At 38.5% G+C, this 16,303-nt stretch overlaps 1 protein-coding gene across 6 annotated transcripts in view; it reads left to right on the top strand.

Annotated features, from left to right (window-relative positions):
- Positions 1-16,303, top strand: part of CFAP54 (cilia and flagella associated protein 54) — a 289,887-nt gene that overhangs the window by 185,050 nt on the left and 88,534 nt on the right. For all 6 annotated transcript variants that reach the window (XM_087449073.1, XM_087449072.1, XM_014780106.2 and 3 more), the window contains 5 exons: positions 660-867; positions 3,255-3,334; positions 4,927-5,096; positions 13,562-13,667; positions 15,730-15,877. In XM_087449073.1, coding sequence (XP_087305199.1) covers positions 660-867; positions 3,255-3,334; positions 4,927-5,096; positions 13,562-13,667; positions 15,730-15,877 — 712 coding nt within the window. The remainder of the gene's footprint in view (positions 1-659; positions 868-3,254; positions 3,335-4,926; positions 5,097-13,561; positions 13,668-15,729; positions 15,878-16,303) is intronic.

Below are 16,303 nucleotides of genomic sequence, written 5' to 3'. Positions count from 1 at the left end.
ATGATGACCAGGCAGCACTGACGTTTTGTCAGGAATTTAAAGTGGGACCACTTAGCACGATTGTGTGATTTTCTTCAGCCTTCTTCAACTGCAGGGTGCATTCCCCAAGAAGGTTCAGAGTTGGATTTTACCAGGGCTAAGATTTTGCCAAGGAAGTGTGGATGCGCGGGAGAAGGGCCAGGGAGTTGAGCGTGTACACAAGGCAGAGTTCTAATGATTGAGCGTGGAATCGAAGCTGGGTAGGGAGCTCGCTTGTCCACCCATTCTCCTCTCTCCCTGTGCTGGTAGCTCTCGTTTGCTCACGCTAAAGCAGAGTGGCTGGTGTGCATGGCTAATGAGCTTTTGCAGTTTCTCTGTTTTGATGTGGTTCCCTCCCTCGCTCTCAGTGCCAAGGTCACTCTCATTATGTGGCCAGGCTGAGCTCATGAGGCACAGGTCACAAATTGTCACAAGTTGGTGGGGAATAGCAGAAGCACTGTGGAAATGCTGGAATAGTTCTGACATTACATGTCTCTCTCAATAAACCTGGCATTTTTTGTACCTCATGTCTATCCCTATATTCCTTCATTAAGCAGCAAATGGGGAACGCAGAAGGGGGACTGAAGCTAATAATATCTGAAAACGATCTTTTACTAATTTGCCTTTTTTCATTTTTTTAGGCACTCGATGAATTAATAAGTAAAGACTTGCCTCTAATTCTGGTTGCAATTGGCCGACAACATCTCTTAAATAAGTTTTCTTTTGTTAAAGCATACTTTTTCATAAATGTGGCTGCAACAATAAATCGTGTCCCAGAAAATACAATGAAAACAGTCTACCAAGGACTTGTTTCTGAGAGGAGCAGAGCAAACCCCCCGAACTTGAAAGGTAATCTTTTGTTTTATATTTTGCTTGTTTCTCTTTTTCCTCCCTTTCCCCAACTGTTCTCCACTCCACCCCCAATAATCCACATGAACAGTCTGGTATATATTCCTCTGTATTTTTCTCTGAGCTCACTTAATGATACACATATGTGCTTATATCTAGGTACGTGCATATCCATATCCATCCATATATAGCCATATTCATACACTTTTTCATATGTATACGTACAAAATAGGATTTGTCCTTTATTTCCAAACTGGTATATTTTACATTTCTTTGCATCTTGCATTTCTCATGCAGAAAAACTTCGCTGAAACCAGGCCAAGTCCACTGCTTTGCTTTGGTCCACTGTACCCCCGCTGTGTAGTAGCTGTGCTGTGAACGTCCCACGGTTTATCCAACCATTCCCCTATCGACGTGCATTTACTTTGTTTCTAGGGAACAGTGCTGAAGCGCTACATATCCATATATTACAGTATATATTTCTTTCTTTTTATTTTGCAAGGAGAACTAGCCCTGAGCTAACATCCGATGCCAGTCCTCCCCTTTTTTCTTGAGGAAGACTGGCCCTGGGCTAACATCCATGCCCGTCTTCCTCCACTTTATATGGGACGCCGCCACAGCATGGCTTAGCAAGCGGTGTGTCGGTGCGCGCTCGGGATCCGAACCTGCGAACCCCGGGCCGCCGCAGCAGAGCGCGCGCACTTAACCGCTGCGCCACCGGGCCGGCCCCTACAGTATATATTTCTATGGGATAAGATACCCATGGATGGGATTTATGGGTCATGGTGTACATGGATTTCTCAAATGTATTAGATGTTGCCTTACAAATAGTTGTTTTTCACCATTACGTGTGATGTTAACTGTGGGTTTCTCGTAGATGTTCCTTATCAGGTAGAGGATTTTCTCTTCTATTCCTAGTTGGTTAAGTACTTTTATCATGAAAGGGTATTGGATTTTATTAAATGCCTTTTCTGCATCTATTAAGATGATTATTTGGTTTTTGTTTCTTATTCTATTGATATGATGCATTATATTAATTGATTTTTGAGTGTTTAATCAACCTTGCTATATGGGATAAATTCCCAAGCCCCTGGTGTGTAATTCTTTTTATATGTTGCTGTATTCTGTTTGCTAGTATTTTATTTAGGATGTTTGCATCCATATTCATAAGAGATATTGGTGTGTAGTTTTCTTTTCTTTTGGTATCTTTGTCTAGTTTTGGTGTCAGAGTAATATTGGCCTCTGTTATAGAAGGTAAGTTTTATTATTATTCAGGTATGGCGAGGCCAGCAAATCGGGAGATGACTGCTATTGAACACATAGTTTGTTATTTCCTCCCAAGAGGATGGGCATGCTACAACATGGGAGGGCCATGCAGGGAAGGGTCACCCAGGAGGCTGAGAGAGCAGTGAGGAAAACGTGGGTCAGACTCTTCCTTGGGTCTCTCATGTTCTGACACTCATCCCAGGGTTCTTCCATACCAACCTCCAGGCATTCGTTTTCTATCTTTGTCTCTCTCTCACTTTCTCCCTTAGGGGAGAAGGCCCAGTCCTAGGTCTTCCTGCTGGGACTTTCCCAATGCTCAAGCCCTCCCTCATACTCAGCTGACCCCTAGCTCCAGAGCCTCCTAATTTAGGAAAAGAGCCAGGTAGCTTGGAGTTGGAAGAAGAGAGGAAGTCAGGTGTGTTCAGTCCCATATTATTCTAGACTCCCTCTTCCCACTTGGCAAACTATGTGTCTTTAGGTGGGTGATTTTTGCAGTAATTTCTATTCAAATAATGACTTGTAGTTTTTCTCTCTCTCCTGTAGTCTAGAAGCTAAGTTTACTAAAGCAGAAAAAGTCTGTGATCTAAATTCTCTCAATTCTCCCTGGCTCAGAATAAGAGCTGGCTTCAGATTGTGGGTGGGTATTTTGAGAGATTTGAGGATTGTGCTGTTCCAAATGTGTCTCACTCTTTGCTCTTACAATGAGGGGCTTGTGCAAATCAGCAGAACTAATGCTTCCAAGGAGATCTTATGGAAATATTATAAATATTTGGAAGACCCAAAATACTATGAGGACCTTAAGGGGTCCTGGGATCCAAGTGGAGGAACCATCACTTTATTTCAGTAGCTGATAACTTGAATAACATCCAAAATCATCACTAAGCATCCAAAAGATCCTTTTGGAGTGGTCAGATTTATTTTAAGAATCAGCCTGAGTCTTCTAATGTATGATATTAGAGACTCTTTGATACAGCAATAGGTTTCTAATTATCATTGTGGTTGTTTTTTTAACATTAAATTTATGGATAGTTTCCCAACTAATGACAAGTTTTATAGACTTGAATTAATATTTAAACTAACTGGAGATATCCTTGGTTCTTCCAAAATTTTGTGTCTTATAGAGCTATGTTTAAAGGAGGATAGAAACTCAATTTATCAGCTTCCAAAAATGAAAGATGAATTAACTCTTAGCACAGTAAAGGTAAGTTTGAGAATTTTTTCAAATCATAGTATATCAGTTACCAAAATGCCCACTTTTAGGCCCTGGACGGGCCCACTTTCAGGGTTGTGCTTGCTCTCGGGAGACCAGGTAGCTTTTCTTGCATAAACATGGGTTGGGGCCAGAGATGGAGTCTGCTGCCTGTGAGAAAAGTAGATGCCCAGAAGGTCAGACTTTGACTTTACAATCCTATTAAGGCACTGTGGAAAATGTGATTCGTTACTTGATGGGATTGAGTATTCTACACCCTGTTTTTGCATTTCCTAACAGTAATAGTGATGACAACAGCAACAACAGTAGCTACTATTTATTCAGCGCTTACTACATGAAAGGCACTTTGCACGATTATTTAATTTTCACAACTCTTTGATGTAGGTATTAATCATTTTTGAACTATGTTGTGCTGAATGGTGAGTAAATTGAGGCTTAGACAGTAAGAAATTCACTAGTGTCATACAACTAATAAAATACAGATCATGTGGTTAACCATTACACTAAATTAACCTAGTACTTATATAGTATTTACTGTTCTGTACAAACAAGTTTTTAGAGATTTGTTCCTTGAAAAATTGGTTGGTCCCTTTCTCTTTTGCCATGTCAGGTTGCTATTGACTATTGACTGACCTCTGTAAAACCTCATTATCTTCTCATCACCAGTTGGGTGACCATAGTTTAACTCGAAATATAGTCGATCCTCATTATTCACAGATTCAGTATTCGCTAATTTGCCTATCTGCTAAAATTTATTTGTCACCCCAAAATAAATACACGTGGCTCTTTTGTGGTCATTTGTGGACATGCGCAGAGCACAGATAAATTTGGGTTGCCCAACATGCACATTTCCCGCTGAGTTGAACAAGGCAATGCTCTTTTTGTTTCTACTCTCACACTGTAAACAATTATCCTTTTCATGGTCTGTTCATTATTATTCTTTTTTTTTCCTGCATTTTTCTGCTTTTGTTTGTTGGCGATTTCACTACTGGAAATGGCCTCTAAGTGTAGGGCTGAAGTGCTGTTTAGAGTTCCTAAGTGCAAGAAGGCTGTGATGTGCCTAATGGAGAAAATAAATGTGTTAAATAAGCCTCAGTCAGGCATATATTATAGAGCTATGGGCTGTAAGTTCAAGGTTAGTGAATCCACAATATATATTGAATAATATTTCTTTAAATATAAACACCCATTAAACAAGGTTATGTATCAATCAGTTGACAAATATGTTGTGACAGAGGCTCTCAGGAACCTATCCCTGTGTTTCCTCTAGGAACAATGGTTCGGTATTCGCTAATTCGGTGTTTGCAGCAACTTTGTAGCACATAACTACACGAATAATGAGCGTTGGCTGTGCATACAATGAAAAGTTCCTGTTGTATAGGCTTACTCCTGCCATTACTTTCCTTCTCATTCTCTGCTCTCTTTTTCCTGTTCACTGAGCTCTTTTCTCTAACGATTATGTTCAAATTTCCTTTTTGGTCTTCCACTCATCGTTACTTTTCAATACATGAAAAATATGTAATGACTAAGAATGAGACATTATTTCTGAACTTATGTGATTGTGTGGTGTTCCTTCTTTGTAGTCAATTCTGCTGATGGAAGCTGAAGACAAGCTAAACCTCCTCGTGTCAGAGATGGAGAATCTAGGCCACAAGAGCCTCTCTCTGTGTTCTGCTGCCGAGTTAGAGATCGTGGTGGAGGCCAGGCTTCAGCTGGCAGCAGTTGCCCTGCAGAGACACCAGGCGGCATACAGGTGAGTCTCTTCATGCACGGAAGAGAGTTTCTTCCCCACCCTTGTTTGTTAAACATACCTAAATTATATGTAATTTTTATAAACTCTTAGAGGAATAAAGCATATTTACTTTTTATTATTCAGGAGAGTTTTCATACATTATTATACTTAAAATAATTGCTTTATTAAAGCCCACAGCTAGGATGTTTTATGTCATATAAAGAATGAACAAAGTAACAGAGCTTTGCTTTTTTATTTATTTATTTTTTTAAAAGACAGCACCTAAAGTCCTGACAGCTTTTTACGAATAAAACCTATGGAATGTTGTTTTTTTTCCCTAAACAACCAATAAAAATATTAAAAACAAGCTCTACTTTGAAAGAGTAACATCTGAACTATGTTGTGCTGAACCACTTAAGAAATTGTTGTAGGTGGCTGATGATTTAAATGTGATGCAATTGTTAGTGTCAGATCTTTAATTTCACTTGTTCATTGATTCATTTACACAACCAATATCTGTTAATGACCTCACTGTCAGGCTCTGATCTAGACACCAATGACACAAAGATGAATAGAATAAAGTGCCTGTATCCATATGTTCATAGACATGTAAACAATTAAGTAGAGTGGTAAAAAGTAATACTTTTCAGTGATTTTTTTACATTTAATAATATGGAAATATACTTTCAAGAACTTCCCATATCACTTGTGATAAACACTTCTAGCACGAGGGCCTCTGACATTTTCAGTGATGATTCTTTGAATAATGCACAAATTTTTTATCTTACCATTCATTAATTCATTTGAAAAACAGTTTTTGAGCACCTACAACATGTGAGGCACTGTTCTAAGTTCTTGAGATATATCAATATCCCAGTACTGATATATACAATGTAGACAAAATTATAACAATATTGACAAAAATCCTACTCACATGGAGTTTCTATTATAATAGATAATAAACAGGCTAACAATAAACTATAAACATAATAATTAAGTAAATTATATCATGTGGGCAAAAATGAAAAGTATTATGGAGACTATCGGGAATGGAGGCAGGGAAGGAGGAGGAGTCATCATTTTAAAATTATGTGGTTGGAGCCAGCCCTGGTGGTCTAGTGATTAAGATTCGGCACTTTCGCTGCTGCGGTCTTGGTTTGTTTCTCCGTCATGGAACCACAGCACCCGTCTGTCAGTTGTCATACTGTGGCAGCTGCTCACATAGAGAACTAAAAACCAACAACTAGGATACACAACTATGCACTGAAGCTTTAAAAACAAAAACGTTATGTGGTTGTAATAAGGAGTATTCGATGGCTGACAGCTTTCAATCTCTACCACTCCCCCTTCTCCTTCTGCCCCACATTTGGGCAGTCAGATAAGAAAGCCTAGCTGCTCTCACCTTTGGTGCTGGTGGGAAGTTTAAACCACGCAGACCCTGGCCCACACATGGGAAACCATACCCCAGAACTATCCATTAACCACCATAAACCCCAAGCCAATCTCCTTTCCCTGCTCTCTCAAGACATTTTCAACTTCTTTGGGGAGGCTGCCCTGCTCTTCCTGGAAAGCCTCAGTATCTGAGTAATAAACCTTTTTATACTCTCTTGACATGTGTGTGTGGCATCAATGTTGGCATCTGAACCAAATTTTGGATGGTCAGTGTAGGCCTCATCGATGAGGTGACATCTAAACAAAGTGCTTAAACGAGAAGGTGTCTATGCAAATATCTATAGATAGAATGTTACAGGCCCAGTACATAGTTGTATATCCTAGTCGTAAGTCCTTCTAGTTCTTCTATGTGGGACACCTCCTCACCAGGGCATCTGAACCTGTGAATCCCGGGCCACCTTAGTGGAACGCGTGAACTCAACCGAGCTGGCATCCTCAGAACTATTTTTATAATGAAACTAAGATGTCATTCACCTTCTTCATTGTGTTGTTATTTGCATTGATGCTGCAAAAACAACAGTGGTAAAACTTCCGACATCTCACCATGAATCAAAGCAGTGGCACCAAGCCGTGTCACTGCATTCTTCACTGCTACACACTTGCAATTAAAAAAAACAAGCTGGTTTCACTTAAGAATGCATTTGGTGAAGCAGTAGAATCTGTTGCATTTATAAATCCCTATTCTTGAATATATTTTTAATATTCTGTGGGAATTTTAAATGGGAAATACACCTAAAGCATTTCTGCTGCATATCCAAATCTGATGGTTGTCTTGAGGAAGAGCACATTTATCACTGAACTGAGAGCTGAATACGCTGTTTTTTTCATGGAACACCATTTTTATTTGGAAAAAAACAACTCACAGACTATGGTTATTCAGACTTGGGTATTTGACAGGCAGTTTATTGAAAATGAGCAAAATGAACATGCCACTTCTAGGAAAACAACTATTTGTTGCCAATGATAAAAGCTGAACTTTCGTAGGAAAGTTAGAATTTAGGAAAATTTATATTTGCTACCACAAGCTTGACAGTGTTCTAATGTTGTGTTCTGATGACATTGGTGGTAATACTAATAAGCATCATTTTTTTAAAAAAACTTGTGTGATGAAATGTTTCAACGTTAAGGGGATTTGCATAAGTCAGGGAGCTAATATTTTCCAAATGACCAGTGGATGATGTTCCGAAATCCTGGCTAACAAGATAGACCAATAGGTTTTGTAGGAAACCTATTTCCTACAGAAATAGGAAATATCTTTTCCTATTTCTTTATAGGAAAAGGTCATCAGTGTGTGGTATGAGGTTTTCTACATCTCAAGAAAGTTTTAAGAAAATATCGCTTGTCACATTTTGGTGTAGTATCAAAGAACAGCCAGCCTGCCAGCCCTGGTGGTCTAGTGGTTAAGATTCAGGAGTTGGAATTGACTGATGGCACTGACAACTAAATCAAAGAAGAATAGTTACAATTATTTGAAGAGACTATTAAAATACTCCTCCCATTTCTAACAACCATCTGCATGAGACCTAGTCTTCATGTATTTCAACTGAAACAATATGTCACAACAAACGGAATGCAGAGCAGATATGAAAGTCTTCTATTAAGCAGATTTTCTCTTAAGCCAGATATTAAAGAGATTTGCAAAAATGCAAAACAATGGCATTCGTCTCACTAATTTTTTTGTGTGTGGAAAATACAGTTTTTCGTAAAATGCATTATTGATATTAACGTGCATGGGTTAATTATTTTGATTTTAAAACAAAGTAATAAATAATTAAGTTAAAATTTCTCAGCTTAAGTTCTAATATGGTAAATATTGACGGAGCTCTTTGGGAGTTCTCAATAATTTTTAAGAGTGTAAATGGGTGTGGAGATAAAAAAACTCGAGACCCACTAGTTTAGAGTATTGTCACATTTATAGCTGTCTGTAAGAATACAATGGTAGTTGATTTATGATAAAATAGGCTTAGCATAATAATATACCATTTTCCCCACTGAAATTTGAAGAGAGAAGAAACCTTTACTGTATGATTTCCTATAGAAAATGTATGATTTGAATACATAAAAATATATTTAGAATATATAAATTTATATTTCGAATATATATTTATATATTTAGAATATATTAAAATTTATTTAGTTTTAGAAACTAAAATATATATTTGAAATATATATTTATATTCTCTCTCTCTGTATATATATGTGCAGAAAATGTATAACTATATGCTTTCCTATAGAAGAGTATAGAACTCTTTTCTACAAACTGTGATGCAGAGAGCAACAGCAGACCTAGAAAATATTTCTTGTCATTTGCCTTCATTCTTTCCCTGGCTCTCTACACCCTTTTGGCATGGAGGATATGAGTGATTGTTTTTTTAGGGAGGAAGAAGGAAACAAGAAACTAAAAATTACAAAATGGCCACAGAAAGGAGTGTCGTAATAGAACTTTAATTTGACGACCAGATAGACACATGCAAATAATGTGCAAATATACCAGAATCGCTCCTATTTTAAACACATGAACCTGGCCCTTGGGACAAAACCTGCAAAAACTTTGATGTTATTGCCTTTCTGCAGCACAGTTGTCATTTAGGGAAGCCTACTGTCAGGATGAATGAGTTTTTCGTATGTGAACTTTACCCCCCACAAGCTTCTGTTTGGATGCTGCTGAGAGTGTTGGACAGTCCCTTTCCCAGATGATGGTTAGCTTGACATTTCATGATACTTCTAATAAAATTATGTGTCAAGGAAATTGAAAGGCACGTTCCCTAAGGTGACAGGTAGAGTGAGCCACATGGATTTTATGAGAACAAACTGACCATTTTTGTCATGAATGTTAATAAGAAATAAATGAGATCAAAGTTATTCAAACGGTAGTTCTCCTTCTTTTAGGACTGCCTCTCTCTTTCAGAATCTTGTGTGTTTTTTTTTTTTTCTTAAATAAGTGTTCCTTTCTGTTCTCCTTTCTATTTAATTTACTGTCAAAATGGGATAACATTTGAGCCTTTTAATTTTGTGTCAGAATGAAACTTCCTTCTTTTGGGATTTTAGACTGTTTATAGTGGATAATCCTCCTACACTTTCTGTCTCTCTAGTGGAGTGGAGAAACTAGAAATTTTCCCTTGGCAGCTAAGCAGTACCAGGTGGATTAGGACATGCTAATATGTTTATATTTTATTCATTAAGTTTTAGGGTTAGCAAGATTTCAAACCTCATACCTCATTTCTCTTGAAGTCAGAATTTGGGCTTCAGAATCAAAAGGGTGGGATGGGCACTGCTTTCTTCTCCCAGGGTCCTCTGGTAGCCATCCGGTGCTGGCCTCCGAAGCCACTCAGTAAACAAGGGGCCTTAGCAACGTGTGTGTATCCTTTAGGAGGAAGGATGTGGGGGAGAGGCAATTCCATACCTGTATACATGCGTTACGTTCTTTGTTGTTGTTTTCTTGCTTTGTTTACTTCTATTTTAAATAAAAACCACTAAGATTATATAATCACAAACAATACATTAGAAAATATTCTACGAATATCTTTACCGTTTTAATGACTCAGTAGAATCTTAATCTTGGGAGTTTAAAATTCAATAATTGCAGAAAGGTTTTGATGCTGGTTAACAACTTAGAAAAAAAAATCTATTTCATCCCGCCCGTATCCCCTGGCCTCCTCAGTACACTAATAATAATAACAGCTAGCGTGTACTGAGTATATCTGTTTGCTAAGCACCCCTGTTTGCTCAGCACTCCCCACTCTCACTAGAATGCCAGCTCCTTGAGGGCAGGGACTGTATCCACAGCCCCTAAATTTGTTCTTGGCCCATTGTAGGTGCCTAATACATATGTTTGAACAAATGAAGGGGTAAACATGTCATTTAGTCCTTATAATAATCCCATTTCATGAATTCTGCTAAGTTGAATGCAAGACAAAAAGTAAGAAACTGGACAAAGAGGGCCTTTTATATTGATAAAAGGTGCAGTCAACAATAACTATATAATAATTGTAAGTAGGGCACTGAGTAACACTATGCCAATGTAAATAAAACCACACTTGATAGAACTGTGAAAAGACAGAGGCCACATAGTACAGTGGTTAAGAGTGCTTGGGGGCCAGTTGCCTGGGTTCTGATCCTGCCTATTCTTTCGAGCTGTGTCACCTTAGGCAAATCATTTAACATTTCTGTGTCTCCATTTCCTAATCTATAAAACAGGGATGATAATAGTATCTACCTTGTAGATTTGTTGTGGGAATTAAGTGAATTAATTCATGGAAATAATTTATGGAAAGCACTTAACGCAGCACTTGACAGGTGATACAGACTCAGTAAATACTAGTTATCATTTTTTTGAAAGAGGATTATGGGGGAAAAAAAAGAGAGAAAATCTCTTTTTTTTTTGTATGGAAGATTGGCTGTGAGCTAACATCCGTGCCAATCCCCCTCCATCTTTTATGTGGGACACCACCACAGCATGGCTTGATGAGCAGTGTGTAGGTCTGCACCTGGGATCCAAACCCGCAAACCCTGGGCCGCCAAAGCGGAGCACGTGAACTTAACCACTGTGCCACTGGGCCAGCCCTGAGAGAAAATCTCTTTTAACACAACATGTAGACAAAAAATAAAAAAATAAAAAGAGGCTAATTACAATCCATCACCACACACATGTGCCTAATCATCCCTTTTGCCCGAGTGGTGAACATGATGTAATCTATGCAGAAATAGAAGTATAATGATGTACGCCTGAAATTTATACAATGTTATAAACCAATGTTACCACAATGAAAAAATTAATTTAAAAAAAATTAAAAAATAAAAATAAACAGAGGCTTTAAAAATGTAATTAAAAGTTGAGCATGGCCGGCCCCGTGGCTTAGTGGTTAAGCGCACGCGCTCTGCTACTGGCGGCCCGGGTTCAGATCCCAGGCGTGCACCGATGCACCGCTTCTCTGGCCATGCTGAGGCTGCGTCCCACATACAGCAACTAGAAGGATGTGCAACTACAACATACAACTATCTACTGGGGCTTTGGGGGAAAAAAGAGGAGGAGGATTGGCAATAGATGTTAGCGCAGAGCCGGTCTTCCTCAGCAAAAAGAGGAGGATTAGCATGGATGTTAGCTCAGGGCTGATCTTCCTCACACACACACACACACACAAAAAGAGTTGAGCATATGAACATACCCTAGGATCCTGCCGAGACTATATCTTTTAACAAACATCCATGGACGCCAATGAAGCTGATCATGAGCTAGGCCAGAAACCTGAGTAACTGACCCAAAGGAGGAGGTGTACTGCTACACTCCAGGGATGGGGAGGCCTCTGGAACGTGTATAGGGGGAAGTGATGTGATCTGATTTACATCTTGAGGAGAGATCACTGTGGCTGCTGTGTGGAGACCAGGAGTGCAGGGGCAAGAGCCATAGCAGGGAGGCTCATCCGGAAGCTCCCACAAGTGTCTAGCTTAGAGATGATGGTGGCTTGGACGAAAGCATTAGCAGCGGAGAATGTGAGGAGGTGAGGAGCTGTTGGCTGGTATCCAGATTTTGAAGGTGAAGCTGACAGAACTCGTTGATTGAACAGAGAGTGTGAGTCAAGGGGAAGCGATGGTGACACTGGGCTCTCTGTCAGGGATGGAGAACAGAGAAGAGGAGCAGGTTTGGTGGAGGAGGTGGAAGCAAGGGGATCTGCTTTTAACCTGTTCTGTCAGTTTCCTAGGGCTGCCATAACAAAGTCCCTAAAACTGGGTGGCTTAAAACAACAGAATTTTGTCTCACAGTTCTGGAGGCTAGCAGTCCAAAATCAAGGTGTTGGCAGGCCCATGCTCTCTCTGACAGCTCTAGAAGAAAGTCCTTCCTTACCTCTTCTAGCTTCTGGTGTTTGCTGGCAATCTTTAGTGTTCCTTGGCGTGTAGATGCATTGCTCCAGTCATGTGGCTATCTTCTCCCTATGTGTCTTCACATCATCCTCCCTTTGTGCCTATCTGTCTCTGTACCCAAATTTCCCCTTTTTATAGGGACACCAGTCATGTTGGATTAGTGTCCACCCTAATGACCTTATTTTTACTTGCTTAGCTCTGCAGAGACTCTATTTCCAAATAAGGTCATATGCTGAGGTCCTGAGAGTTAGGACTTCAGCACACCTTTTTGAGGGGTGGACAGAATTCAACCCATAACACCTGTTAAATGTGATTGTCTGTTAACTATTCAACTGGAGATATCAAGTGGGGAATTAGATGGCTATATTGTCCATTTGGCTTTCACCCAATCTTTCTGTCTTATAAATAATACTATGATAAGCATCTTCAGGTATACAGATTGTTCTGTATTTTGAATTTTGTTTTGGAATAGATTTTCAAAAGAAGAAGCCTCTCGATATATATTATTAAAATATTTTTAAAAAGTGTGACATCAGTTATAAATTTAGCATTCTACAGAGGATGGAGGATATGATGAAGTGCAGAAAAATTTACATACAGAGCAACAGGAAGTCAGGAGAATTCCTATCGCCTGGCTTCTATTTTCTTAATTTAGTACATTTCCCTCCTGGCACTGCTAGACACTGCTTAAGCAAGAATTTAGCTTAAGAATTTCCAAGCGTTAAGTAACACAGTTGTGTAACCTCAAAAAGCTAGAGAACCACATCCTGATGTATGCAAAATACATATGTGCTCATTTTACTAATGAGATTGTCAGTAAATTTTGTTTTAGATCTTAGAAACATTCATTCGTTTATTCTTTTATTTACTCATTTTCATTTAAAAATAGTTTTTTGCTTCTATTATAACCCAGCCACTAGATGCTGGGTTTCAACAGGAACTAAGACAAATCAGCTCAGATAAATTGTAGAGCAATTTACAGGCAATTAACTGGTGTGATAAGTATGACCCTATTGTTAAAACCAGGGTGCTATTAGGGCATGAAGAAGGGGCACCTAACAGTTTGAGGGCGGGTGGGGTGCGGGGAGGTTATATGGGAGAGGAGAGTTAGGAAATAACATACAAATGCCGCAAGTGTAATACTAGTAACATTTAAAATATATTCTCTATTTTAGTGCTGCAATAGTATTTTCCACGCTTAGACTTCTCCAGGATTCAAAACTTTTTAAAAAGAAGGGAGTCCAAGATGATACAGAGAATTCCTCCTCTACAGGAGCTTCTGTATGTATGAATTTAATGTTTATCCTTACAATACTTATTGTCTATTAACTATTGGCATGCTAGGAAATTGTCTAGTTAATTATTTGGATGAAACAAGGGGTAAAGTAGAAAAAGCATTGAATTCAGAGTAAAAAGATCTGTGTTTAAGCCCTGTCGATGCCATTTATTAACTGATCTACCTTGGCCAAGTCCCTTAAACGTTTTTTTTTGTTTTTTTTAATTTTGTAATCTCATTTGTGAACTGATGGAATTGGATGTAATAATCACTGAAGTCCCACAAGAGGTATCATTCTAGTATTCTAGATCTGATTTCACTAGTAAATAAAGTTGTTTCACAAGACTTGCTCTTCATTTCAGTTTTGAATTCGTTACTTCTTCAACCTTATCAGTATGGCACCTGCGCTGTTTCCCACTTTGCATTTCTCAGAGTTAGATTCTTCCACATTTGAGCTCTCAAATATGTTTGACAACTGGTGTTGCACATTCTTTGAAATTTTATTGGACTTTGATAAGATCAAGTAACTTAAAATTATAGGGTTGTTTGGGATTAAAATATAAAGATTCATCACATAGAATCTTTGCTCATTATTTTAAGCTTTACTAATAAAATCGCTAATATCTAGTGTTCATTACAAAAAGCAAAACTGTCCTAAATAGAGACTCATTTCATACTATATTAAAAGCAACAAAAATGCTAAAAAGCAATCTAATTCTAAAAATTGACTTAGAGCAGTGGTTGTCAACTGGGCTATTTTGCTTCCCAGGGGACGTTGGCAATATCTGGAGACATTTTGGTTGTCACAACTAGAGGGGGCTTATGGCATCTAGTGGGTAGAGGACAGGGATGTTGCTAAACATCCTATAATGCACAGGACAGGCCCCCACAACAATTATCTGGCCCAAAATGTCAAAGATTGAGAAACCCTGATTTAGATTGAGCATAACTTGGCTTTTCAATAGTAACAGGAATGTAGGCATTGAGAGATTAAGGTATGTTGACGGGCAGTTTTTCTGTATTTCTAATCTAAATACTAGACTCCTTGAGTACTTGGTGTGCCCATTCTAATCACCATCCTCCCTTAGGGCCTCTCTTCACTTCTTGCTCTGTTTCCAGGAAAGGCTCACCCTCCTCTTCTGTGCTTCCCCTGTCTATCACATTCCAGCCACCTTCAAGTCACCATAGCTAATCCTTGATAGCAGATGTTGCTGGTTGGTTGGAGATGAGTTGTCAGAGATGTGTAGCAGGAAATTCCTAGAACAAATGGGCATTATCCTAGATGATTTTAAAGTACCAAAGTGTCTGAGATTGATTCTCCTCTGGAAAAAGTTCCCTTTGCAATTCTCTCCCAGTATCTCTGAACATTGGCCACCCCTTTATAAAGTGTAATAATGAAGATGGTGAGTCAACTGTAATTTATGTTTGGGATGTGAGCAGCATACAGCAATATAACACAATGGATTAAGATGGTGGGCTCTAAATTCAAAAGACACACGTTTGAATCCCACCTCTGCCAAAATATGGTGGAGTTTAAGCAAATAGTTCACCTTTCTAGGTCTCAGTTTTCCCATCTGTAAAACAGAAATAATAATAGCCCCCCTTGAGCTTGTCAGGAGGATTAAACGTGATAATGTGCATAAAGCATGTAGCATGGTGCCTGGCACATAATAAGCCCTGAATAAATGTTAGCCAGTATTATTTATTCTTTTTCAGCCTTTAAAATGATATTTACAAAATTTTTGAAGACATGGAAACTGCTGCTAATATAATTTTCAATGAAAAATTCAACTGCAAAACTATTTCTTAACAGTGGGTGTAGAAAGAAAAAGAAAAGCTGAAAAGCAGTGTACGAAATGTTAATAGAGGATTGTGGGATGATTTTATTTATTTGCTTTTGTATGTATGTTTTATTTTATAGAATGTGCAAGAATAATTTGTAAAATTAAAAATTTAATACTATTAAATGATATCAAATGCTTCTCTTAACTTACGTTATATTTAGCATTAGGCTAGAACTCTGACATTATGAAATGGGAAGATAACCATCATTTCCATATTGTTTAGGCCACTGAAAATAAAGACGATAATGAGTTTTTAGATCCTATTTCCCTAAATTCTCGAGAATATTTCAACATTCATCTGTGGTTGAGGTGCCGCTTAGCATTGGTGTCTGCGTTTGTTGCACAGATTCGTGGCATTGGAATCATAAAAGGTACAAAAAATATCCTATTTTCTTAATCAAAGTTTTCATAAAAATTAATTTTATTTAGGTAACAGATGTTTTATTGGGATATATTTTATTGTAACATTAACATTTTGTAACTTTCTCGCTTGATCTGTTTCCAGAATTAAAAATTCAGGTTATTGAATAAGAATAATCATTTTCAACAGTCCTTTGTGTCACTGAAAATGACATATATGTTAATAATGTATGCAAAACAGGCAAGGAGATTTCAGAAGAGCAATGTGCGGTCTTGGTGTGGTCTAGGAGGGCAGTATGGGGTAGCGGTCCAGAGCACAGACGCTGGAGCCACCCCACTTGGGTTCAAATGCTCTCACCACCACTTCCTTACTAAGTGATCTGGGCCAAGTCTCCTAATCCCCCTATGCCTCAGTTCCTCCTCTGTAAGATGGAGAA

Source organism: Ceratotherium simum, chromosome 25 (assembly GCF_057802395.1).
Source record: "Ceratotherium simum simum isolate JZ-2026a chromosome 25, ASM5780239v1, whole genome shotgun sequence".
Taxonomy (NCBI): Eukaryota; Metazoa; Chordata; class Mammalia; order Perissodactyla; family Rhinocerotidae; genus Ceratotherium; species Ceratotherium simum.
The sequence above is the reverse complement of the archived record's forward strand: the minus strand, read 5'-3'. Positions and strand labels throughout refer to the sequence as shown.